Source organism: Pseudonaja textilis, chromosome 2 (genome assembly GCF_049901715.1).
Source record: "Pseudonaja textilis isolate UNSWEBS1 chromosome 2, rPseTex1.2, whole genome shotgun sequence".
In the NCBI taxonomy this organism is placed as follows: Eukaryota; Metazoa; Chordata; class Lepidosauria; order Squamata; family Elapidae; genus Pseudonaja; species Pseudonaja textilis.
Window position 1 is genome coordinate 230,660,203 of NC_141991.1, and position 27,797 is coordinate 230,687,999.

Sequence of the window (27,797 nt, forward strand, 5' to 3'; positions counted from 1 at the left end):
TGAACTATAGGATATATCACAGCTAAATTATTGTTGTATGTGTTTCTGATTGGTTTTTGTGCATTGAATGAGTCATTTCTACCTATTTTAGGAATGTTGGAGTGATTCACTGTGTCGGTACTTTAAAAGCCCGGAAAAGAAGCTGCACAAAGGTCATTCATTTACCTTTGAATTCTAGATGCTGAGAACTGTTTCCTGCTTTATGTTGTGATATTAGTGCCCCAAACAACAGCAATATAAAATCAGCAGCTAAAGAACTTTTTGGCAATCAAGCAGATGGCAATGAACAGATTGAAATCAGAGTTCTTTGTTTCAGTGTATTTCCAAGTGAAAATTTCACTTGATTTATCAAGTTATTTATCAAGTTGAGAGAGGTTATGTTTCTCTCAGACAAATTGTTTTTCATATGTTGTATATTATCTACCATTGATTACTGTGCTCCCAGAATCATTAGTAATACTTTGTGGGCATGCATATGCATATCCATGAAATTTTCATTTGTTTTTGTTTAGAGTGGTCTACTAACTATATCTCACCAAAGCATGTTGCACAAGTTTTTATGTTTGCAATTAATCTGTTTGATCCATGTATAGATTTTGAGACTGGATTTGTAAATGAAGACTACCTCCAAATGAATAATGGAAATTACTCTCTACGGAGCCTATGGAAAGAGATGCAAGAATGAGTCAATATGCATATGTATCCAAGAACATTTGTTATGACAGATTGATGTTGGCTTATAATGCAGTCAGACTTAGGCACATAAGATGCAGTCAAGCCTGTATATGGATCATGTGACTCAGCTAAATTTCAGGACTATAAGCTGATGAACAAAACAGTCATGTCGGTATGCTTTAATATCTTGAAAGTTTGTATAGAAGGCAATTAAAGCCTGAATTGAGAAGTATGAAAAAATCTTGTATTTACATGAAAATTCAGTCTAGTTTTAAGTGTTTATATTCCCAATCTGTTGCTAGTCCCAATAAAATAATAATTTCCAGTAATTGATGTATTTTTACATATTTAAAAGTCACATTTTTCAATGATGGTATCTTTAGAACTAGATGAAAGTCCTTCCAAATTTATCAGTAAATACAGCCTTTTAAAGAATAAAATCGTTTTGTTCAATCTTTCTGTTGTGTAGTAATATCTAGTCATGTTTGGTGAAGTGGTTAAGCATCAGGCTAGAAATGGGGAGACCATGACTTCTAGTCCCATCTTAAGGGAAGTGAAGTCATTAGGATGGCTTTGGGCCAGTCACTCTCTCTCAGCCCTATGAAGTAGACAATGGCAAACTGCTTCCAAAATCTTGGAAAACTAAGGAGACTAGTCCATATAGTTGCCAGGATTTAAAACTAACTTGATCAAAGAAAAAAGTCATCAGGGGTGGGATTCTACCGGTTCTAACCGGTTCTATAGAACCCCTTGTTAACGTTCAAAGCAGTTCGGAGAACCGGTAGTTAAAAGAAATCTTTTGTTTTTTTCGACCTTTATTACAGTCTTGGCAGTATTGCAAGACTTACAGTCTCTGAAGGAGGGTTTTTTTTCGTCCTGATATTTTCTTAAAGGGAAAGGGTTGTTTTAAGCTTTTTACACTGCTGTTGGGAGGAAATACTCTCCTGGAAATACTTCCAGCTAGCATGCAATGATCAGCACTTTGAAGAAATAATTGAATAACAAAGCAGAGCTGCGGAAATATATTTTTTAATGACAAGGATGAGTGACATTCAGCAAAGTTTCTTGGCCAGATAGAAAGATTGACTTAAAAAGTGTTTACATACCTTTTCTGAGTTTTGATCTAAAACTGGTTTTTGGTGAAGTTTAATTCTGCCCTTAGTGACATTTAATCCTGTGTTTATTGATGGGATAATTTTCCCTATTCAGCTTTGTTTGGAAGAAAAAAGATTAATCTCTGTTCCTGAAAAGAAACTGGGTTGAGAAATCTGGCTAGTTCCTGTGTCTATTTGTTCTGGTAATTTGTTTAACAAGCAACAGCTACTGTTGTGATTTCATTATTTGTATTGTGTTTGAATTTTCCCCTGCCTCATGGTTTCTTTTTCTATGTGGGGAAGGGGTCTTCCTTCACTGCTTTAGTGGTATCTGGCAGTGTCCTTTTGGGGTGTACTTCCAAGAGGCAGGATGCGAGCTTGGTACTGATTTTTTTTACTGCTGGGGGCCATGTGACCTTTTCTTAAATCTGGATGATTTCCTTAGGATATCTTGTGAGGTGAGTGAGACCAGCTGGTATCTTTAAGTGGTACAAATGGATCTAAGGATTGCTTTTCCTGGGTGTGCTCTTTCTGGAGAGCTTAGATGACCTCTCGGCTAAAGGGTTTCACTTTATGATCAAGAGTTGGCTGCTGATAGTTATCATTGCATTTTAACTATTTTAATTCCTCAAGGTACTCTGGCACCCTGCCTGATTTGTAACTCTGGCTTGCAGGAATTTTTAATCTAATGATTGGTATTTAGGGCAGCTTTTTGCAAGAAAATAAACTTTTTATATTTTTGTACAGGTAATCCTTGAGTTACAACAGTTCATTTAATGACTATTCAAAGTTACAATGGCACTGAAAAAAGTGACTTAATGATAGTTTTTCACACTTACAACCTTTGCAGCAACCCGACTGTCATGAGCGGCCAGGCGAGGAGAAGTGCCCCTTGACATGAGTGATGTAGGGGGTGTGCATAAGCGCACCAACGTGCTCACCGTCCCTGTCCTATTGTTTCTTTTATTTTTCTTATATGTATCCATGTATTCATAACTATGTTTTTACTTATACCTATTATGTTGTAAGCAATTGACAAACCAAATAAAATAAATAAAAATGTTGAGTTGGCCACAGCCACCTAGTCACATGACCACCAAACCACACACAGCAACTAAGTGACTCCCACAGAACCAGTTATTGAAATTTTTGAATCCACCCCTGAAAGTCGTGTCTATCATTGTATTGTTTCCATAAATTATTCTGCCATTTCTCAACAATTGGATTTGCAAGCTTTATGAGAATATAAAATCAATTGGTGGTTGTATTTTAGAACTTTAAAATATATCAGCTTACCTGTAACAAGTATAAAGTAATTAGGGCATAGGGTGTTTCAGATTGTAAAATTGGTTAGGCCCTTTTCTCCATAATTTTTAATGGTGTTAATGTTGGGATGTTGAGCCTTACCTTAAATCAGTCAATAGCAGATAAGAAAAAAGTTAATTTGAATCAGCAGCTGCCCCATGTTTGGTTTTGATTAAATTATTAGTCAACCACTGATTCTGAAAATGCCACTGATTGATTGATTATATGCCATAAAGATAGTGTTAATTGGGATTGGCTACATAATTTTCACCATGATGATCTGTCTCTATCATGGTTTTTCAGGTCTTCCAATAGTGGACTCATCATTACTGTAACAGAGGAGTCCTTGATGCTCTCTGATCTTGATTTTCTTACAAATGCTACATTATCCAACTAGGTAACATCAGTGCTACACAGGAGAAGGGTTTGCTCTCAGTTTATATGCAGTGGCTCAGCCTGTCAGTGTTGGTGGAAGTGTTGTTTTCTTCTTGTAGAAGAAGAATAGGCTTGAATAGGATGTTGTTTACTGTTTGATTGTTTGTATGAGTTGGTAGTTCCTTGATTGGGGTATTGTTTACAGCTTGATCCTGTTTTTATCTCTGCTTATTTGGATTTTGATTGTTGGCAAGGAAGTGTTCTGAGTTTTTGTTTCATTTTTAGCTTTTTGATTGTCTCTTTTGAATGGTGTGTAAATTGTTTATGTGCCTGTTGATGTAACTGAACTCATCCACTGGCCTGCTGGTCATCAGTCTCCTCTCTTCCCTTCTGCTTTTTTCAACTTTATAGATTTTGCTAGATACCTGGATATTCACATAATAAATCTGCAGTAGGATAATTTGAGTCTGGCCATTTGGGCTCTGAGTGAGAATTCTAGATTGATTTGTTCAGTGATCCAGTTGTTTGTTTTATTGGCTGTCCATGGTGTTCTGAGGAGTCTTCTTCAACACCTAAGTTCAAAAGCATCAATACTCTTTCTACCCCACCTCTTCAATTTTTGTAATTATAGTTACATCACAGCATCTGGATATCTTTTCCAAGGCTTTCACGGCTCCTGTACCCAGTGCTAGTCTATGGTGTAGCTAGTTTGTGATATATTTCAAACACTGCCCAGTCATAAGAAGCAAGTTCTCCTTCACATAACTGGCAAGATCTGGCACCAAAGAACATACCTCCAAAGCAAGTGTTGACTGCAGTGCCCAAGTTACATCTACATCTGTCTCTCTGGCCAATGGTAGAGCAGGGACATCTGAACAATGGCAGCCATAACTATGCAACCAAGGCCTTACTCTTTTTTATACATGCCACACAATTCTGCCTAAAAAACAAGCAGAATTTCATGGACTTTCCCTGCTGCCCCCATACACATAAGTGGTGTAAGGAAGCCCTGTCAGAACAGCTCATGTGATATTAGTCATTTCTAGGAGAATGTGGATGTGGCTCCTTATTCTGATGGTGACTTTTTACCCAGTTAGCTTGACAGTCTGCCAGAATCATTCGTAAGATCTAACTGTTGGTAAGGTTAATGAATGACTGGATTTACCACATGTGATATAGTATTCCAGCAAATGTATGAGTTTTAACTGTTCCTTTTCTCCATGGCAAGATTTTGTAAAAGAGAGATCCTTCTATCATGCTTTTATTGTAACATCTATTTTCAAAATTTCAGACATGCTTTCCAGCACCAAAAGGCTGGGGAAAACATATGTTAAAAATGTAAGGAAAACAGAGGTAAAACATACTAAGTCTGCTGTCTGCTGGAATTAGGGAAGTAGGGATAAGGCAGAGGAAGAGACCATTAAAACCTGTAAACAAGTAAGAGAAAAAAGAGAAAAAAAGAATAAATTGGGAGGTTGTAGCATCCAGTAGGTAGATCCCACATAGTTTTTTTTTATTCAAAGCCTCCTCAAATTGGAAATAACAAAGCATTTCCAAATGAATATGTAAAGGAAAAGAGTTTATAATTAGAAATTAACATCTGCAACTTTATACTGAGCCAACTGAATGGATATGGAGCTGCCATTAATAGTTATAACTCCTCCAATAGTAACTGGAAGATATTTTCTTTTTATGGTCTTAAAAGGGGAATGGGGTGAACTGCATGTAGCTTTGTGTACAATGATTTTTTTATATATATATTTGAAAAATGAATATTTGTACTGTATACACTATTTGGCTTTTAAACAGGAGAATAAGCAAAAGTAGCCTACGCAAATTGCATTCAATGTTTGTTTCCTCCAGGTTGTAATGTAAATATATTATGTTTAAGTTCAAGATGATTATTGTGCAATATTACAACTACTTGAAAATCAAGTTAAACTTTCACTTCCTTTTCAGTGGATTTAGCTTGTATATCTTTGTTATGAATAACCTGTTCATCATTTCAATGCTAAAAAAAAAAGCTTTGCTTGGTGTTTAATGGTGTGTTATAATGTTTTTGCTGTTAACATTGAAAGGTGCAAATATGGTTTACATATTCAGTAGGTTTTAAAGTTTCTTAACTATATACATAAACAAGCACTCATTAGTGATAGTGAAAGGTTGACATTTCCAGTTGTCAATTATAGCCAAAAGCATTAAAAAGATAAAAATCACTTCCTAAATTATGCTGGGTTTTTTTAGCTTGACCACATAATTATCTCAATTTTTAATATTTACTTATTATCTGTACAGAATCTTGTTGTGGCATTGTAAGAAATGTGAACCTTCTAACTCACATGACCTTTTCCAGTCAGAACTTTTTGTGATTTCAAATTATAGTACAGTCTATGTTACTTTAATTCTGGCATAAAATACTGTATAACAATTAAAATATTTAAGTGTAATACTAAATTATATTCCTAATATATGTAATTCAAATGTAGTTATTAAAATTCATACAAGCACCTTTATATATTGCTGTTGTCACTGCTTGTGTGGTCCAGGTACAACCTCTACTCAGTGTAGGAATCTACTACTTCATCATTAACTGCAGTCTTTAGTGAAGGAGACCACTTCACTAAAGTCTCCACTTTCAGGGGCAGCTCTTACCATTAGGAAAATTTTCTGAGTACAATCCTAATTGACATTCTTGTAACTTAAACTATCATTATTCTTTATTCTGGAGCAATTCAGAACAATTTTGCCCCATCTTCTATGGAACAGTTCTTCAGATACTTGAAGGCAGCTATCTCTGCATTGTTCTCTCTTCCGGGCTAAACATACCCAGCTATCACATAATTCTTCAAGTTTTCATTCTAAGCTTCTTATCATTCTTCTCTAGATAGGTCCTAATTTGTAAACATCCTTCCTAAAGTGTGATGCCCTGTAGGTGATATTCCAGGCATGATCTCAGCAGTACAGAATAGAGGAACAATTACTTATCTTGTAGGCCTACATTTGCTCCTTTCTTTCTTATTTTCTGCCTGCCAGCCTGTCTACCTGTATCCCTTTGTAGGTTCAGATTCATCTTATATTACACAAAGATACCTAAAACCTTTTTTAATGTGCTGGTTTCCTCCATCCTATTTTTTTTCCCTACCCCAGTTAAGGATTTTGCATTTGTCCGGTTGAAATTTGATGTTTCTGACACTTGCTCCAACCTTTCAAGATCCCCTTGAATCCTGTGAATTGCAGGTCTTAGTGTTTTATAAGTTCCTGGAAAAATCAGGGTTTCTTTTGTGAAGGAGTCAAATGAGATCCCATTTCCTTCTTGTTTTTCCCCACCAAACACATTTGTGGAAGGTAATGAAAGGTTCCATCCAATAGTGCCAGATTCGGGTAGATCACAGAATTAGATTTCTGATCTCTTATGTTGCCTCCCATGCCATTGTTTATAAACAAGGTTGCTATCACTCACTTCTTACCAAACCAAATAATTTCAGGAAGATATACTAACTGTAAATATTTGAAAGAAATAAAACAGCATTTTATCTATCAATTAACAGGATTTTCTCTGACATTATTTTTTCTTCGTTTGGTATTTGGCCCTACTATTTAATATTCTATGTTTTATGTAATATTTATTTGAATAATTTTGTATGCTAAGATAATTTACTGTTTTGGAAGATAAATTATGCAGTGATTTGGATGTTATTGTTACAAATAATAGCTTTTGTGTTATGTCAGTATAGAAGAGATTAAGGCTGTAAATTTTACCTGAGAGTAAATGTTACCGAATTAAGTCATATTTATTTCTAAGCAGGCATGCATCAATTATAATATAATGTGACTTTATGGTTCAATTGAGCTTGAGACAATCTGTGTGAACTATTCATAGGTATGGGGAATTTAGTGTAGGAGGATGAAGAAGAACCATAGCGTATAGATGAAATATTTAGCAAATTCCATTGGTGTATGCAAACTGAATAAAGACAAAATTGGGTCATCAAGAAACCATAGGATGGTATCAGCATTCTTGGAGAACTCTTAGTGGTGCTCAGAGTCATTATAACGGATAGTTTAATTGCATGGAGAGTACTGACATTGCGTAAGACGCAGTTTCAAGCAGAGGCATCCCAACAAGCTGTTTTTTTATCAGTTTCCTAAGAGAATTGTTAGTGCTTTGGTTTTCCTACACATGCAAAAACAGATTTCTGCTTCCTCTGTCTACTTCTAAAACAAACCTATTTCCTGTTATTGTAGATATATACATTCCTCTTATTCTGATTTGGAGGATAAATAAAATTGAGTTATATGCATCAGCTCCATTGCAAATATATTGCAATTACCCCTCTATGCAATATGTTTAATCTGGTTGCAATTGTTCATATTTGTATAATTTACTGTACTGTAAACTAACAAAATAAGTTGAGTTCATACAATATGTTCAGCCACAAAAATCCTAAAAGTAACAATAATCCTAACTAAGATTAATAAGTAGCTTCAGCATGGAGATTCACTAGATTTTTAACTGACCTGGTTAATTGTGTTTTATGGACACAGTCTCTGATACTGAATATTAGCTGAATATTAAGACATATGCTTCAGGTCATTTATAACTCAGTTGATAATTTGAGAGGCCCTCCTACCATTTCCTCTGGTACTGACTGCACTGCTACAATTGCTGCTGCTACTAATCCTAATCCTACTACGTTACAGTGAATTGTATCTGTACAGAACAGATGAGCAATGTTTTATGTGGCACCTTCTCCATCCCAATATTGGGAGAAAAAAAGCTAAACAACAAGAAACTGTAAGCAATTTTCACAAATCTTTGCAGGTAAAATTGATCATATTCATCTCAGGTTTGACAACAATGCTAGACTGGTTATTTGCACCTCATTTAAGATAGACTTTTCCCAGAATGTGATACTGAGACTGATTTAGTTGTTTGTATTATGCCACAAACTAGATAGTTGTTTTGATAGAAATTACCAAGAGGACTTTCTGGACTAGTTGACGCAATTGAGGTTTGGGTGCCCTATTTTGCAGTAGTTTTGATTCTTCCAGTCAGAACATGTCGTGAAAGTGTTGCTGGAATACTTCTGATTGACTCTAGGTCAATATGCTAGTGATATCCAACTCTGCTGCTCCTTGTTGCCCAACTTCAAGGAAGCAATCACCAGTCTCCTGATTATACGAGTCTTTGTCAATATCATATCTGGTAAAACCTTTCCCACAATATTTAACCACATGAGTTGGAAAACTTGTTTTGCTTTTGCCTAATTTCCTTTTATTGTAAGGCTAAAATAACTCATTCAATTGTATCCAGAGCCAGTTTGGTGTAGTGGTTAGGATAGCAGGCTAGAACTGTGGGAGACCAAGAATTCTTGTCCTGCCTTAGGCATGAAGTCAACTGGGTGACCTTGGGCCAGTTACTACCTCAGCTTTAGGAAGCAGGCAACAGCAAGCCACTTCTGGAATCTTGTCAAGAGAACTGTAAGGACTTGTTCAGGCAGTTGCAAGGAGTCGATACTGACTCAAAGGCATGCATGCGCGCATACTTTTATCGGATGACTTGGGTGAAAATATAAGCAAAGCTGTGCTAGAACAAGAGAAACATTCATCTTCCCTAGCATCTTAGCTTTCAAGAGTTGCTCAGAAGCTTTTAGGAAGCCAGCACTGTTTTTGAACATTCTGTGATTCATTTCATTTCAAATGGAGATTCATGCAGCTCCATGGTTAATATGCTCTGGCAATTTTATTAAGGCAGTGAAATCACCAGATAGGAAATTCTACAAATGGAACACTTTTTTGTTTTGAATGACTTGAACCTAGTTCTAATCAATCTCATTGTACTAACCTTGAATACTAATATTCTGGTAGAAAGAGGGGAGAGTTTGTATGGGGGCAGGGGTGGGATTCTACCAGTTCGCACCTATTCGTTAGAACCAGTTGTTAACATTCTAAGCAGTTCAGAGGTTGTTAGAAGAAATTACCGGCCTAATCCTGTAAGGAAGGCAGGAAGGAAACATTCTGGTGTTGCTTACAGAAACTGCATCTCCATTAACCCTTATTATATTATTGGCAGGACTAGACTTCCTGTCTCAGGAACGTCTCTAGAATTTTTTCCCCTTCCTTTGCTGGTACTTTGCTTGTGTGGAGTAACCATTCAAATGGCACTGAAAAAAATGACTTATGACCCTTTTTCACACTTATAACTGTTGTAGCATCCCCACAGTCATGAGGGCCAGGTGAGGAGATGTGTGCCTTGATATGAGTGATATTGAGTTGGCCACACCCAACCAATAACATGACCACCAAGCCATGACCACCACCTAAGCCATGCCCACAAAACTGGTTGCTAAAAAATTTGAATCCCATCCCTGTGTGGGGGTATGGGGTTGGGGGCTTCAAGTCCTGGCAGTTGTCTAGAGTAGCCCCTGCAGTTTTCTTGGTGTGATTTCAGAAGTGGTTTGACATTGGCTTTTACTTAGAATTGAGAGGCCCCTGGTCAGTCCATTTTCTCTATCCTCAGAATAATCCTATAATTATTTCTGAGTTAATGTTATTGTAATTCTAAACTAAAGCTTATATTCTCGACCTTCACCTCTTTTTCCCTGCTAGTCACAAGAAAGGGATCAGTGTTCTTCAGTTCCATTTTAAGCTAACTGTACAGCAATTTGTTATACTCATACATAGATCTGTGCTTAATATTAACTATGGTTTAGGAAAACAAGATAGCTTAGAAATCACAATTTGAACTTGGAAATGTTTCCCTAACCTTTTCGTCCTGTTGAAACTTGAATGATTCTGATTAAAGCCTGTTGAGAAACTGCATTTCAGCATCATAGGTACAGTCAGGAGTGAAAGTGGCTAAAGCAAATCTAAAGATGAAATGGAGGAAATTTGCAAAGTATACAAAATTTGACAGTTTGCCTGAAAATAAATTAAGATTACATCTTGGAGCTCAAGTTTATTTATTTTTATTTGTCAAGAAATTATAAGATAACAGGTATAAGTATAAACATAGTTATGAATACATGAAATGGATACGAATAAGAAAAAAAAAAGAAACAATGGGACAGGGACAGTAGGCACATTGGTGTGCTTATGCACGCCCCCTACAGACCTCTTAGGAAAGGGGTGAGGTCAATAGTAGACAGTCTAAGGTTAAAAAGGCTCCCCTTTTAAGCCATAGTTAAGACAAACTGCAGTTTGAGTTTGGGCATAGGCATAATACTTTTCCAAGCAATTGTGGTTGTATGAAAGGACAGAGGATAACTCCCAAGCTAGCAATTCATTCACATAACTTCAAATCCTGGGACGTGGGCAGAAATTGCTGTAATACCTGGAACATTTTGATTGCTTTATTCTCAGTTCTGAAATACACTTTCATTTTCCATTTTATTCTGCTCTTCTCTTTTTTTCTTTTTTTTATATATTACGTTTTTATACCAGTTCTTGTTTTAAAATCCCAACCATAACAGAATTAAGCCAATCCACAATCATTAGGAAATCATTAGGAAAGACCAAGACGTTCTGAACAAGTTTTTTAAAGGGTCCTAAAGTATATCATACTTGTCATATCACAGAGCATAATGATATTGTACTTCCTGATTCCACCCCCCCCCCCACATCATTACTCCCCTCATCTACTTTTCAGGTGGCTGCACAACATCTTCAACACAAAACTCCCTCCACTGTAAACTTGGAAGGAGTGTGAGAAAGACTGTAATTCTAATCCAAGAATTCACAACAAACCCAGAAATAACAGGAATCCAATGGTACTTGTATTAAGAACTATTTGTTTAAAATAACTTTTTTGCAATAATACAAGGTTAGGTGCTCTTCTTACAGCAAGGGTGGTAGTTCATAGAGAAAGAGAAGGGGAAGGACATGCCTGACATCAGCTCCCCTCCCTTCTACAGAACGGGAAACTCACAGATTGGAAAAGAGAACCCAATCAGGCAATCGTGCCAAGATTTTAGCCCTCCTCCTGGCACTTTTTAATATACATATTCAGGAGCCACTCAAGCAGCTGCAGCATATTAGTTCCAGTAGTTTTGACAGGCGCTGCCACAGGACTGCGACTCGGTGCATTGTCCCTTCGCTCTGTGTTCACTTACCTAGCCAGCAAGAGCGAAGGCTGTTTGGCAGCATGGGCTTGTCACGGAGAAGCAATGCCTAATAGGTTCGGTGGAGGAGTTTGCTTGTTTTTCTTCTTCCCTTCCTCTTCTTTGCAATTCAATATTGAAAGCAGGCAGCACCATGTTACAGGCTGAACAGTCTGAATCAGAGGTGCAGCTTGGCACAGTTCCTGAAGACTGAATGAGCAAAGGATTTTTTTTTTCCCTTTCCAAAGCAGGCAAAACAAATATCACATTGCATTTGTAGAGATTTCGTTAATATAAGTTGCTTTGGAAACATGGCTCAGCAAACAACAAGCCCAGACACCTTGATTGTACCTGAAGTTGACAATACACACTGTCAAAATCCATGGCTTAACGAGGATCTTGTGAAGACCCTGAGGGAAAACCTGTTGCAGCATGAAAAGCTCAAGATATCCCAGAAATCTTCATCAATTTCGCCGAAGTTGTCACCCATCATTTCTCCCAGAAATTCGCCAAGGCTTTTGCGCAGGATGCTTTTGAGTAGCAACATACCAAAACAGCGCCGGTTCACTGTGGCACATACCTGGTAAGACCTGAATTGTACCCTCCCTCCTTCTCCTCACTCTTTCCAATTTTTTTGGAGTAATGTTGCAGTTTTGTAATCCAAGATTCCTAACTCTTTCTCTCAAACTCTTGAAGATAAAGACCAGATCTGACACCCTCAATAGTAGCAATAGCGATTAGACATGAAATCCTGTTCCATTACAGTCAAACTACTTCTGATATTAAATTGACTGAAGCGAATGCTGCTCCAGGAAACAGGAAGGAAAAGCAATAGGGCTGCCAAAGCTGCATTTACTTTTTTGTCGCTTTCAAAGGACACTTTGTTCCCTTTGTCAGATTTCTGGAAGATTTAATTCATGTGAAGAGCATGAAAAAAAAAAAAGAATATTTATCTGACTTACTCTTAAATGATGAAATAATAACATCCTTCTCTTCCCCTCTACCGTGTTAGGTGGGCATAGAGAAACAGTGTCTCATATTGCAATTGCAAAACCTCTTAAAGAGGATATTATTAGATCTGCCTCTCCATCAAATATAGATGGAGGAAGAGATGTAGAGCAAACATGAATTCCAGGCAGCTTGTTTTCAGATAACTGCTATGAAAACGAGGGGAGAAACCCTGCTTTTTTCAATAGAAAAATCTGTTAACTGCATTGTAATCATGAACTGGGCAGAATCAATGTGATTTTTATGTATAGATGTATTTATCAGTTGTTGAACTGACTGCCAGATTATTGCATTTATTTCTTTTCTAGTAAAATCTATTCTGAGGGGTCCTTGGTGGTCTCTCAGCTTGCTTGTTTTCTTGGAGACATTTCAGTATCCAAACTAGGTAACATCATCAGTGCTAGTAAAGAGTGTTGTTTGCTGTTAGTTTATATTCTGGTATCTTGCCTTGTCAGTGTTGGTGGAGGTAGTCTTAGAGGTTCTTTGGTTGGGCTGTTTGCTTCTTTGGCAGTTTCTTGATTTGGGTATTGTTTATTTGATTGTTGGTCTGATGTTAATCTTAGAGAACCTGTATTTATTTGGGTGCTGATTGCTAAGGAAATCTATTCTTTAGCCATAACTCTCAGAATCACTTATTGGCTTCTCTAACGAGGGTTTTGATAGCTTTTTATAATTTTGCACGCTTTGAATTTTGTTGGCTGGGTTGTTTTCTGGAGCAACTAAAAGAAATGCGAAGCTGAAAATGGCATTGCAATGGGAATGGAATAATCTCTGTATGCTCTTTACAGAACATTACTTTTTCACGTTAATATTCATGTCATTAAAGTGAAGAAGAATGCTTTAGTCCACAGCAGGTGTGACCAATAGACTGCTTGTGTCCACATCTTATTTTTGCAGTCCTTTACAACTCTCAACTGTGCGCCTAGAATATGTGACACATTTGCAGCCTTTTTTCAGTGCTACATTTGTTGGGATCCTAAAGAGGTGCCTAAAGAGGTGTGTTGAGCCTTTGATAATTTCAGTGCTCCCAAAGTCCACAAAAATGAAAAAAAAAACTATAAAATTTGATCCATCCTTTCAAGAAATTGTCGCATATCACCACCATCTGGTCCTAAAAAGAGATAAAAAGACAAAACTCTTCAGTCATGGCTAAAAAAGGTTGGTTTCCAATAGATTACATACTGTCACCCAAGCCATGATTTTACCCTAGTTTGTTAAACAAGCCACAAATTATTGGTTTGCACAGGATGTTGACTAACAACCTTGGCTTACAAAGTACAATAGATGGATTCCTGCAACACACCAAACTCAAATCATACAAAGTACAGTATGGTTTAGCATGAATGGCGAGCTGGGGATGCAGGTTGCCTTTCCTTGCTATAAGGAATAACAAAAGCCAATGCCTCCTTAAGGCACTCAGTATGTGTTGAGACTAAACAAATCTCTGTTGAGAAGTGTTTCAATTTATGAAACTAGAATTCCTTGTCTACTGTTGAATTATAATGGGGCATGATCGCAAAATATATGAATTATATTTCTTTCTTTTTCCAAGTACAAACTGGGATACTTCTTATTTCATCTTTTTCATACCCTGGCAATAATTCTATTTCTTTCTCTCTCTTTCTGATAAGGCATGGAAATTGAGACTATTGGTAACTAAAAAATGGAATTCAATATGAAGGGATTGGGTGTTTCCTTTGGGGCTAGACTTACTAGCAGAATCACTGATGGGAGTTGAAGTATGTTTCATTTGGAAAACATTAGATTTGGGAAAGTTACCGTAGATCAGTGATGGCTAACCTTTTCGGCACTGAATACCCAAAGCACACATGCATGAGTGCATTCCCAAGCTACAACATGCATGCATGCATGTGCCCTCCCCCACAAATGCATGTACACATATCCCAATGCATGCACGCATGCCCCCATGTATATACGTGCATCCCTACCATGCGCCCCACTACCAGCGCATACACATGCATTCCCGTGCAGGGACATGTCTCCCCGTGCATGCACCCCACCCCTGTGCATGTGCCCAACCCTGACACATGCGCAGCAGAGACCCAAAGACCAGCTGGCTCATGGGAGGCATGTGCACACATGCACGGCAGAACTGAGCTGGGGCGACAGCTTGCATGCCCACCGAGAGGGTTCTGCATGCCACCTGTGGCATTGGTGCATATCATGGCCCTAGATTGTTCTTCCATTTGATGAGAATTAACATAAATGTTAATACATACATACATTCATACATAAATGTTTTGGACTCAACTGTAGAATGATCAAGGTTCCTAGATCCTAACAATCTTGTGGCACACATGTCAAAAGAAGTTTTTGGTGGCAATACTTACTAACTTCAGAGCATGTGACTGGAACTTATTGTTAATAATAATTTCTCTTGTACAGAAGCCTGTGCAATTAAGGATTATATGAAGATTTCACACTTAAAAGCCATATCTCAACTTTCTTCAAACTAGTACCCTTCAAAACTATAGGCGATCATGCCAGCTGGAAGAAATGAGCATTAAATTCTCTACATCTGAAAGGCTCTGGTTGGAAAAGAGCATTCATACTCCCTATTGGTAATCTGAAGACTTGGTTGCTTCTATTCCCAACATACTATATTTTACAATTTGTTTTTCAAGTTCAACATTCCATTCAAACTGTTTATCTTGAAGTCTGAAATCTGTTTAAAATTCTGATTCAGTTTTAGAAGATATTGATAAGAAAAGATTAGCATCTTATTTTGAGCTATTTATATAGGAAGCTCCAAAGCTCTACTAAAAGAAAAATGCCTAAACCATCATTCTTTGCCCATGGCACTGTCATTTTCATTTTCATTAAATATTTTTGATTTTTTCCCTATTTCTCTGGAGTAGCCTTCTCTATTCTGTTGTTCTCTAGATGTGCTGGAATTACATCTGAGAATTCCCAGCTGTGCAGCAGGGGGAATATTTTTGGTCCTAAAGCATTTGAAGGAAACCCAGCTAGAGGAAGGCTGTTTAGACATTCTTGACTATATTACTCATCTATAAAAAGAGGAAAACAATCCCAAGACTGTTTTCTGAAAAAAAAAAATTACAGTTGTAGAGCTGTTGCTTATGGGCTTCCATTTTCTGTGGGTTTCTATTTCCTAAATGCTCCATTTTTTTGCATTCTGTATGGCTGTCTAATGATGAAAGTTAATTGATTTTCAAATACAACGTATGATGTATTAGGGAGAAAGATGATATTCTAACATTGTCCAATGTTCCTGTAGATGAATTATGTTTTTTTTATTATAATGACATTATAAATGTGACTATATGACATTCAGTGGCTTCCCAATGAAATATATCTATCACAAACACAAGGGTTGTTAATCTATAGGAACCAACCACATTGGATAACACACCTACAGTATGCAAATTTAATATGGTCTGGAATCTTTTCTTGGAAGAATGTTTTTCTGCTATATGAAATACTGGGCTCTGTTTTCTGAACCTTCCTTCTCTTTCTTTCTCTTTCTCTCACATACTCAGCCATTGTTTAACAGATGTTGGGGAAAGGGTGATACAAATTTCTAATATTGCAATTAATACCATCAGTGTGGTTGATCTCTGAATCTGAAGGAAGCATGTATATCTGAAAATGAATGGCAACATTAATAAAACTTGGTTATTATTTTGTTATTTTAAGATTGAAAAAAATACCCAGATAGTTAAGAGGTAACATTAAAACAAATAGCTGTTCTTAAAAGTCTTTTCAACACAGGACCACATTTTCCAAGGTGCTTTGATTACTGATGTTGTAGGTGTTACTAATGAGTCACAAACTATGTGTGGGAAATTTTTTTACATTTAGTTAGGATGTTAGGTATACAGAATATTTTGAAGGATTTTACCTTAAGCCACAATGCTGCAAGCTTTTTTGGAATATAGGTTAAAAAAAAGCTTTTAATTGTTTATTTGGAACTGTTTGCCTCCTTTAGGGTTATAATGAATCTTATTTTATATACCTGTAAATCTTGGAGACTTCCTTCCCCATATTTCCTGTATTTGAATGTTTGTTTGTTTTTTAAATCCAGACAAAGATCTATTTTTGGAGCTCAAATTCACCTTTGAATGAATCAGAAGTAGCCAATTTGTTGTCCATAGTCCTTATTAATATCTATTAATACCAGAATATGCAGAGAATTCTGTCCCTTCCCTGCATCAAGAAGAAGGTTTCAGGAAAAAACCCCGAGAGGGATAGTATAAATTTGGATGTCACAGTAAAAGGAATATCACTGACAAAGAAAATTGGGGAGCTCTAGTCAGTTTGATCTTTGGGCTAGGTTCAGTCTCTTCCATCATAAGTGTGCTACTCCCATTATTGTACGGTAGTACCTCGGTATGCATTGTTAGTTGGTTCCAGGAGATGTGATGAGTACCAAAATTGATGAGTACCTAAGGCAAGACTAGAATCAATGATCTCCCTGTTTCTACCCTGCCTGATATATTAACTATTGAGAGCCAATTTGGTGGTGTGGTTAAGGCATCAGGCTAAAAACTAGGAGCTGGTGAGTTCTAGTCTTGCTTTATGAACAAAACTGACTCCGTGACCTTGGGCCAATCATTCTTTTTCAGCCCTAGGAATGAGGCAATGGCAAACCACTCCCCAAAAACCTTGCCAGGAAAACTGCAGGGAGTTGTCCAGTTGATTTCTAGAATCAGACACACAAATTGGTTCTCATTGCAGCATTAGTTAAAGTCATATTAAGCGTATATGTACTTTCTTCCCTTGATAACCTCTCTGTAGACTAATCATCTTTGTTGAAAGCTAGTGCGATACAGATAATGTGATAATGATTATTCCACAAGCATTTTTGATAGTAGGTAGTAATTTCAATACCAGAATAGGGCAAGTGATGTCAAGCCATCTCTCAAACTAAAGCATTATTCTCTTAATTTAGAAGAATCTCTTCCTTTCATAGTCAGCCATTCTAAAGACATAAAATATAATTATGCTAGACTGTGCTTTGTACAGACATTCAGCAGACTGGATCTGATTATTTTAAATTGATCCACTAATAGGAATTATCTAGGAAAATTCAGTTTGGGGCAAATGAATTTATGAGTTCTACAGATTAGGTTGCTAATGCCCATAATATTTTGCAATTTATGCAATTCTAGTTTTAGAACTGAAAGTAGATTAGACAGTGATTATCTTACACCACCTCTAATGCTCTTTCCAGATGGGTGGAATTTATTGCTATCGGTGTCTTTCAAATTGCAGCATAAGCAGAGGTCAGATATTTCATTTAAAGCGGTCAGGGCAGTTATTGCTAATACAGTGTTTCTCAACCTTGGCAACTTTAAAATGTATGGACTTCAATTCCCAGAATTCCCTACCCAGCAAAAAGTACCCACATCTTAAAGTTTCCAAGGTTGAGAAACTCTTTGCTAAAATAAGAAGGTCATTGTATTCCAAGCTTTATATACATGTATGTATGTATGTATGTATGTATGTATGTATGTATGTATATATATATATGTATGTAGTCAAAATGGACTTTTATTGAAAACCAGTCAAATGGTGAAAACTCTCTGACATATTATGAGGGCCTGCTTTGAGGACTCCAATAGTCTTCAAGATCAGCAGAAAAGCAGAAATATTCTGTATTCAAATAAGTTTTGTTAAGACTGTGTTAAAAGCAAGGAAATATTATGACACATAATATATATTTAGGTTAAATGAAAGGCATTGGAAGTAACAAAATTTCAACTAGCAGATAAGGCAGATGATACATCTGGAAGAGTTATGACGAAATCAAAATGAATGCTTCAGGACAGTAGTATAGTATTTGATCTCTCTCTCTCTCTCTCTCTCCCCCCTCCCTCCCTCCCTTTCTTCTTCTTTCATCTCTATTACTATCTTATCTATTATATCATTATATCATTATTTTAATAAGTTGGTATATTAATAATCTAATTTGTTAGGAATGTAATGATTTAGCAATTCAAATTTTCTTTAATTTATTATTTCCATTCATATTATATTTTGGATAACTTTAAACTCTTGATTTTCTATCAAGATCATGTGAATTGTTAATACCACTTTATAAAGCCTTGGTAAGGCCACAGTTGGAATACTGCATTCAGTTTTGGTCACCACGATGTAAAAAAGATGTTGAGACTCTAGAAAGAGTGCAGAGAAGAGCAACAAAGGTGATTAGGGGACTGGAGGCTAAAACATATAAAGAACGGTTGCTGGAATTGGGTACGTCTAGTCTCGTGAAAAGAAGGACTAGGGGAGGCATGATAGCAGTGTTCCAATATCTCAGGGGCTGCCACAAAGAAGATGAAGTATTTTCCAAAGCTTCTAAAGGCAGGACAAGAAGCAATGGGTGGAAACTAATCAAGGAGAGAAGTAACCTAGAACTAAGGAGGAATTTCTTGACAGTTAGCACAATTAATTAGTGGAACAACTTGTGTCCAGAAGTTGTAAATGCTCCAACACTAGAAGTTTTTAAAAAGATGTTGGATAACCATTTATCTGAAGTGGTGTAGGGTTTCCTACCTAGGCAGAGGGTTGGACTAGATTGGAAGATCTCCAAGGTTCCTTCCAACTCTGTTATTCTATATTCTAGCACCACCCAATGTGCACTGAAAACCAACTTAATGTATGTTGAATAAACATTTCAAGTTATAACCTGTGCTATGACTATGCGACTTCTATTTAGATAGTGAGTCAAACTTTTTTTTCTGTATGTCTTATATTTCAACAGTTGGGGAAGGTTACATATGTTCATTTTAGTAAAACTCTGGATTAAGTGATTTGTTCCTTAATAGTATATGGAAATGATCTTGAGGGAAAAGGGGAAGAGATGTTGCTAATAAAACAATCAGACAGGAGAAGGAGGAACTCTCAGGAGGTTAGCATCAGAGGAGAAAACTTAGGAAGGACCAGGGGTGGTATTCAGCAGGTTCTGATCAATTCTGGAGAACCAGTAGCGGAAATTTTGAGTAGTTTGAAGAATCAGCAAATACCACCTCTGACTGGAGATTTTACAGTATCCTTCCCCTGCCATGCCCACCAAGCCATGCCCACAGAACCAGTAGTAAAAATATTTGAATCCCACCACTGGGAAGGACTCAACCTAATTAATCAGGCCATTAAAAATGACAGTGAAAGGTTTATACCTTCAGACTTGCAAGATTTTTTTTTAATAAAGTTTTATTTGGGTTTTCACACACAAAATACAAGTAAAACATCTTTTTTGAAAATAGCTTGGTCCCGGGTTGAACTTCTTTATACGGACACAAAACTCAATTTCATGCTCCTTTTTGTATTCTATTCCATATCTTATACTATTTTACATTTTCTATATAGTTTTTCCCCTCTTTTAATTTTCTCAATTTTATTTTGATTATCTCATCTCAATTCAAATCATTATATTTATACTTTTGTCTGTTCTGTTTCAATTTCATATTATCTTTTCTCATTAAACAAATTTTCTCCTGTAGTTACTAATTGGAGCATGACACCTGTATATCTTTTAATTACATCCATTCAACTCTTTAAACTTCAATATATACCTTAAGTTTATGACCTTCAATATAATACATAATACATAACTTCCAATCAAATTCTGCTTGACACATTCTTATAATACACACTATATTCTTTAAGAAAAAAAGAAAGATTGTAAATATATGTAATTATAAACCCTCATTCCATTCCAGTTCAGTTCTATCATTAATAATCATTAAAACCATAACATCTTTAACACTTCTTTTCAATTAAATATCATACTTCCTTAAAAACACATGTAATCTCCATAATTAATTTTTCCCTTATTTCTCTTCACATGTGTTTTATAAATCATTAAATATACCTTTTGTTACATTTATTTATTGACAAGCATTCCACTGAATTACAATAGCTATTTTATCAGACATTTTAATCATACATAGTTTCATATTTTCTAAAATTATTTCTGCTTCTAATATAACCATACTATCTTATGTACCTTTGCAGAATCCCTTTTTCCATTAAGTGTTCACCCATTATCTCTAAATAGACCCTGTTTTGCTTTTGTCCTTTATAACTTCTTTTCCTTTCTTTCTTCCCTTTCATCTTCTCCCTCTTCTTTTTACCACCTTGTTTCTCTAGTTCTAATTCTCTCTTCTGCATTTCCCTCTTCTGTTGCTTTCTGATTTTATACTTATTTTTCACTCTATTTTTTTGGGGGGGGGGGGAGTTGTTTTTCCCAATCTTAAACTTTCCATTCTCTTTCTCCCCTTTCCCTTTTCCCCCCACCTAAGATTACTTGTTCATTAAAGATGGCTTCTTGTTTGTCGCAATCTTCTTGTTCTGCAGGCATTTCTTGTTGTTTCTCATAATTTCAAATCTCCATTTCCAAAAACTGAAATATGAAGCCAAAAGAACCTCTCCCTTCTTGTGCATCTTCTTTATACTTTTTAAGTTCCATTTTCAGTTCTTCTAAAAGTGGAGCCATTTAAAAAAGTTTTAAACAACCACCCGATTGATTTTAGTCATTCAAAACAATAATCAAGAATCCAGAAATCATCAAGTAATCCAAATAGTCCCGAGTTATATCTTCTTATTTCTTTTTCGACTTTCTCTTCCTGGGTTGCTTTTTCTTTTTTTTCCGGATATTTCAGTTAGAATGTATCTTTTGGAAGTCTTGTTAAGATTTTGCTGTCAGTTCTTTTTTAATTCCAGGCAGTCTCCTCCCTTCCGGATTCTGCCCTTTTATTCTTCCTCTCTCCTTTCCTGTTTTCAAAAGCTTTTAATTATCCAGAAATCTTTATTATCCCTTTGACTTTTTATTTTCAGCATTAAATGCCTATTGAAAAAAAAACCCTGGCCGTAGAATTCTCTCTATTGGACAAAGCTGTGAATCTTCCTGCTGCCATGTCCTCTTACTAAAGGAAATAGTAAAGATTTCCCCTGTTCAGTTGTGTCCAACTCTGGAGGACAGTGTTCATCTTCTTTTGAAGAGCCAGCATTGTCTGAAGACATTTCTGTAGTCATGTGGCCAGCATGATTATACCTATTTATCTACTCACTTTGGCATGCTTTCAAACTGCTAGTTGGGCAGGAGCTGGGAGAAGTAACAGGAACTCATCATGTGGCACTCAGATCTTGAACCTGCCTGTCAGCTTTCCAGCCGACAAACTCACAAACCCTGATTCTAAGAAGTCTATCTGTGGATCTGATCTAATGCCTTGGTGGACAGTGAGGACCAAAAATGGTATGACAAGAGTAATTTGAGCAACAGTTGCAGGCATTTACATACATCTTAAAGAGATAGGTGACAGAGAAGGCCTGTTTCTAGACAAAAATAACATATTTTTATATGAGCCAACAGAAGAGAACAATGCATCATCTACTACTACAGGTTCAGCCTTCTCTGAATCTTCCCAGGTATTACCTGGCGTATCATAACTGGAGTAATATACCAACAATAAACCATATTGCATCAATTTTCTCTGAATCTAACTAGGAGTAAATTTGATTTTTTTCTTCCACTGAATTTACCACTGTTGCTAATTCCAAATCATTTTAACTTTTGATATATCTTTATTTACAGTATAGGATGCTACCAAAGCATTCATGACAGGTTTGTTTATTTCTCTGGCATCAAATGGAGAGAAAGCTAAGCAGAAAAGAAGACTATATTACTGAGTGATCTGAAACAATTAGAATCCAGGCATAAATGCAACCTAATTTTAGAACGAAAGATAAAAGCAATACGGAATTAATTAGATTTAATGGAATTACACAAATGAGTCTTACAAGAGTAAATGATAATGAGTTGCTCTGTTCTCAATTAGTACTTCAAGAAATGATAGTACTGCCAGTGATCAGCCATGGCCAGCAGCACCTAGAAGTAAATAACGGGGCAGGTAAACTATACACCAGAAGGCAAAAAAGAATCCTTTGTTGAAAACCTATAATGCATTGGTTGGAAATAGAATATAAAAGTGGCTGTAACTTTTCTTGGCTTAAAACAACTTTTTGTACAGCATTGATGCTCTTCCAGGAAGAGAGTCTTGTTTGTGAAACCAGATTTAACATCTGCCCATGTAAGATGTTGATCAGGTTTTTTTAGGTAGATGTCTTTGCAGAAGCCAGATATTCCATCTCTTCTTCAGCCTAAGCCAAAATGGCCCTGTAACTAGAGGGATGTTATCATAGCAACCTAAGTAGTCAGTAGGAGCTTGGCATATTCAAGCCCTTGATCACATCGACCACTTTGTTGATGGTGAGCACTAATTCATGTTCAACATAAAAACCGTGTTAGGAAAAGAAGGAAAATGTTCTTTTAAAACTGAAGCAGCTAAAGGCAACTTTAAGATGCCTCAACTATAGACTCTCAGGATAAAATCAACCTCATGAGGACTTCTCATACCAAATCAGAAACTGGAGTGTGTGTGCATATTTGTTAGAGGAACTAGAGGATCAGCCCCAAGGCTGTTTTTTTCCCAGTTTTGTTTCTTGAATGTTCCAATGATCAGATACCACCTCTCTTCTTTCTGTCTCCAATTTATGGCCTGCATTTTCTGATGGTATTTTGGTAATAGCTAACAAAAATCAACATTGCATAAAAACAACAAAACAGAATCAGTACAAAACTATGATCATAGGCCTTAATAAGCTTCTAGAAAAAATAATAAAGTGTTTTCTTCTAAGAACTTCATGCTTTCATTTGATGTACAACTTTAAGCTTTCCTCCATTCCTATTCCAGAAAGTATGAGAAGAAGGAATTTTGTTTACTTGGCGCTTCACAAATATTCTTATAAACACAATTAAAATTGAAGTGAAGGGGTGGGGGAGGAAACATAGAATGCATAAACAAGAAAAGGAATATGAAAAGTATGTTCAGGACAGTAGTGGGATTCAAATTTTTTTACTACTGGTTCTGTGGGCATGGCTTGGTGGATGTGGCTTGGCTTGGTGGGTGTGGCTTGGTGGGCGTGGCACGGGAAGGATATTGCAAAATCCCATTCCCTCCCTACCCCATTAATCTGCTTTCCAGCTCCATTCTCCTGTGCAGGGTAGCAAAAGAAGACTCAGATGATCATCTGGGACTCAGGAGGCAGAGAGTAGATGGGGGCATGGCTAGTCAGAAGTGGTATTTGCTGGTTCTCTGAACTACTCCAAATTTCTGCTACCAGTTCTCCAGAACTGTCAGAACCTGCTGAATACCACCTCTGGTTCAGGAGGAATATATTTATGTTCTCTTAAAACATAAAAGTTATTGACATAGTATATATTCTCTAAAGATACAGAATCAAGACTGAAAACTAAAAAACATAGATGGCCCGAAGGTCTGACAGCAGTGGACATCCGAGAGCTGGGGGCAGCAACTAAAAAGGGGCAATTTCAGATTATTTAACAGTTGTTGTTTTTTAAAAATCATAATGTGCTGAAATCATTCATTCGTTCTGTATACATGTCATTTCTGAAATCTCTTTTATCAGGAACTTCCTTTCTCTTTCTTTCCATAGTTTGAGATTAGATAGATAGATTTATTCATGTGAGTGATGAATGGCCCAATAAATGCTTGTTTAATTTTGGTCATTCATCTTACCTACCCCTTGTATGACATATTTTGGGGGAGGAAATGGCTTCCCCATTAAAAATCATTTAATGCAAAATACCAAAAAGCTGATTGGGCAATAGAGCTGAACTTCTTCTCACACATTTCTTAGCCACCTCCTAATTAACGTTTTTAATTTGACTAACTGCAAAAACACTGTACTCTATCCCTACACAGTTCTACAACATTCTCTTCTTTCAAATACATTTTAAGAACATGTTATTTTTCATTTAATTGGATAAAAAGTCGGCGGGGGGGAGGAACTTGCAATATTTTTTTCCTACATAGTACTAAGTTTGTTCTCCTTTGCCATTTCTTGCTTTTACAGTTAAAACAGAGATGGCAGAGCAAAAAGAAAAAAAATTACCAGCATTCAAATGAAATTAGACATGATCAAAATAAAAAATATGGCTGCACCTTCACTGATGAATAGGAAAGACAGAGGAAGCTTCTTATAAAGTGATAACTTTCCTTTTTTGTAAGAGAGAGATCAATCTTCAGGTGTGGGGGAAGGGTAGGGCACAGATCAAAGTAAGTGGGGCAATGATGAAAAACAGACAGAGATATGAATAAATCAGGATTGCCTGCATACCCAGTTTCAGAAAATGCTTTACTTCTGTTTAAAATTTTATGTGAAGACTATTTCTGCTCTTAGCTTACTCATGTTTATTTGAAAGAGAATGCTTAGTGCATATAAATTGAAGACCAGTTGTTTGTATAAATGAAGATTCTCCATTTTGTACACAGTTAACTTTAATCAGTAATTCATTAGCTACTCATTCTCCCATGAGTTGTTCAGAGCATCTAGAAGTGGGAGGTGCTTCAGTCTCTTCTGGAAAGGCTGGGCTTAAAACTCCGGGACGCTCCTCCTCCTCCACGGGACACCTCCTCAGCATCCCCCAGTTTTAGCTCAGCCTTCGTGGTATGAGGTTGTGCACTCCCTGACTGGAATGGTTTCTGATTCAGCTAGTCAAGATTCAGGTTTGCTCTTGGGTTAATTTGGCTTGCAAATTTTTCCCCCTATTAAACTGGCGATTTCAAGGCTTGTGGCTCTATTAGGTTATCCCCCCAATCAGTTGAGAGCAGCTCTTTGTGACTGGCGGAGCCTGTCACTTCGCAGGCAGTCTGAGATGGCCGCTTCAGGTAATTAGCCTATATAATTCCCCAATCGTCTTATCTTTGCGATCTTGCTGGAACACTCGCAGCCGCGGCTCACTTCTGACAGGATTATTTGTTTGACATTTTAGAGAGTCAGCAGCAGCGGCTCATTAAACTGCTCAGGCATTTAACATGGGAGATTCTGCCTTCCCGCCATTTTAAACGTCTGGCTTCAAGTTCGCGCCTAAATATTACAGGCGCCATTCCCCACTGGTTTCCCTTCTTGTGGACTGGGGCAAGTACTTTCCCACTTCACTTTCCTGGGATTATTTCTCTCTTAGCCTGCTGGCATTGGATAAGCAGGCTAGTCCTTAAACAGGAATTTTTTTTTCCCTCTCACAATTGCTTTTGGATCATTACATTGGAACGAAGCCTCAAGTGCCATTTCAAACAGCGGGATGTTTTTGACAGGAAAGGATCCATCCAGGACCTGTATATCTGGTTTCCCTTGTTGGGGGCCAGGGATCCTGAATATTTCTTGCTTGGAGCACTTGGGGGTTTCCCTTGCTGGGGATCCTTAGATACTGTTTCCCATAAATAAGGGCTTACATATAGATATAGGCATATGTGTATATATATATATATATATGTGTGTGTGTTTTATGTATGTATGTTGTGTGTGTGTGTGTGTGTGTGTGTGTGTGTGTGTGTATATATATATATATATATATATATATATATATATATATATATAGAGAGAGAGAGAGAGAGAGAGAGAGAGAGAGAGAGAGAGACGACTTACACTGCTGGAGAAGCACTTTACTTTCAACCACAGGGGTAGGCATCACCCCAAGTAATACTACTACTACTACTACTACTACTACTACTACTACTAATAATAATAATAATAATAATAATAATAATAATAATAATTTGGAAGAAAATTAAAGTTAGAGACACGAGATTCAGTCCTCCACAATGGAAGGTGACAACGTCTTCCACTCCAAGACAAGTCCCGAGATAGGTCAGTGGGTCCCAAAAAGGCCTCTAAGGTGGTGGATAAGGATGCCCATAGACAGCACTAAGCCTTGGAAAGGCAGTTGCAGAAACGTGCCAGGGAGGCGGACAAGATGGTTATGACACAACAATCGGATCAGGGCCCAAGTACATTGTTGGGGCCCTTGGACTTATCCATCTAGCCCAGACAGGCTATTTCTGGACAGCCTCCCATAGGCATATCTCCTCCAATGAGCACTGCCCGGCGAATCCCAGAGGCAACCTTCACCCCTATAGCTGCCGGTTTAAGACAGGAGGAGGGATTACTTGAGACTATTCCCATCGAAATGAGGCAATGGATGGAGATAGCCATACAAAAGGGCATTGCGGCTGGAGTTCAGCAATCCATCCAGACCAGACACTTTTCGGCTACTTTGGAAGCGGGATCCCTGTCTGCTCGATCCTTTGTACATATGGAACATCATCAAACTCAGGTATTCCCCAATATCCCTGACATACCAGTCCAGGGTCTTTGGGAGGAGGTGGAATTAGATGACCAGGATGTTCCCATGGAGGTGGGGTCGATCCATCAGATGGACTTGGGGTTGTCAGAGGCTGACCACTAGAACGAGGAATGTCAGATGACGAAGGCCTCATTCCGGACTAACCTACCTTTTCTGGCCTTTTTCGTCTGCACCTCTTTAAATCTTTACTGTTCAAAGCAAAGAAAGCCGCTAAACTAGGCACCTCAAGCCCTCATCCATTGTCAACAGGGTCTCAGGATGAATCCGAGGATCTAATATTCTCACAACCAGCTAATGAGGCAGAAACTATTCCTGTCCCTCGTATGTTTGCTGAATTAGTACAAATTCACTGGGCACTAGCAGCATCCTAGCCAGCCCCAACAGGGTATGATAAATGATATTATAATTTGGCACCAGAGTTTTCAAATTTTCTCAAAATGCCAGAGGTGGATGAGCCCATTGTGGCACTGTCCTTTTCTTCAACCTTTCCCAACGAGGCCGAGGAAGCCCTGAGACAGGAGGAAAAGAGAGCAGAGTTGGCACTCCGTAGGGTGCATGTTTCTGACGCCTGGGCCATTAGGGCAGCTACAGCTGTGTCCTTTTTTACATGGTCCTCCCTATGATGGCTCTTCCACTTGTGGGATATATTGCCGGCGTCAAATGTCAGAGCCCACCAGGACATTGCTAAGATTATTGCAGCGGCAGAATTCTCCACCAACGCCACATTTAATGCAGTCAAATTCTCGTCTAGAGCCATAGCATCTCACGTATCAGCACGGAGACTGCTATGGCTCAGACATTGGCAGGTGGATACCAAGCATAAATGCAAGCTGGCATCAGCCCCAATATCGGGGGATAAATTATTTGGCAGTGTCTTGGAGCCCCTGCTTATTGAGAATAGAAACAAGAAAAAAGTGCTTCCCCCTCTTTTTTGGAGGTCCGAAAACAGAATGCCCCAGTCGTTTCAAAGGGGTTCCTTTCAGCCCTACTATCAAGGCCCATACGTTCCCAAATCGCAAAGAACTTCAG

At 37.4% G+C, this 27,797-nt stretch overlaps 1 protein-coding gene and 1 long non-coding RNA gene across 8 annotated transcripts in view; one reads left to right on the forward strand and one right to left on the reverse strand.

Moving 5' to 3' along the window:
- Nucleotides 1-11,680, reverse strand: part of LOC148127407 (uncharacterized) — a 50,068-nt gene extending 38,388 nt beyond the window's left edge. The window contains exon 1 of the long non-coding RNA XR_015742354.1: nucleotides 11,561-11,680. This is a non-coding gene — a long non-coding RNA (uncharacterized LOC148127407). The remainder of the gene's footprint in view (nucleotides 1-11,560) is intronic.
- The window catches only part of PDE4D (phosphodiesterase 4D), a 697,708-nt gene that overhangs the window by 305,056 nt on the left and 364,855 nt on the right, over nucleotides 1-27,797 (forward strand). The window contains exon 1 of one of the 7 annotated variants that reach the window (XM_026716930.2): nucleotides 10,876-12,131. The exons of the other annotated variants lie outside the window; for them this stretch is intronic. Within the exon in view, the coding sequence (XP_026572715.1) occupies nucleotides 11,860-12,131 (272 nt within the window). The 5' untranslated portion in view covers nucleotides 10,876-11,859. Of the gene's footprint in view, nucleotides 1-10,875; nucleotides 12,132-27,797 lie in introns of those variants that run through there. 7 annotated transcript variants of the gene reach the window in all.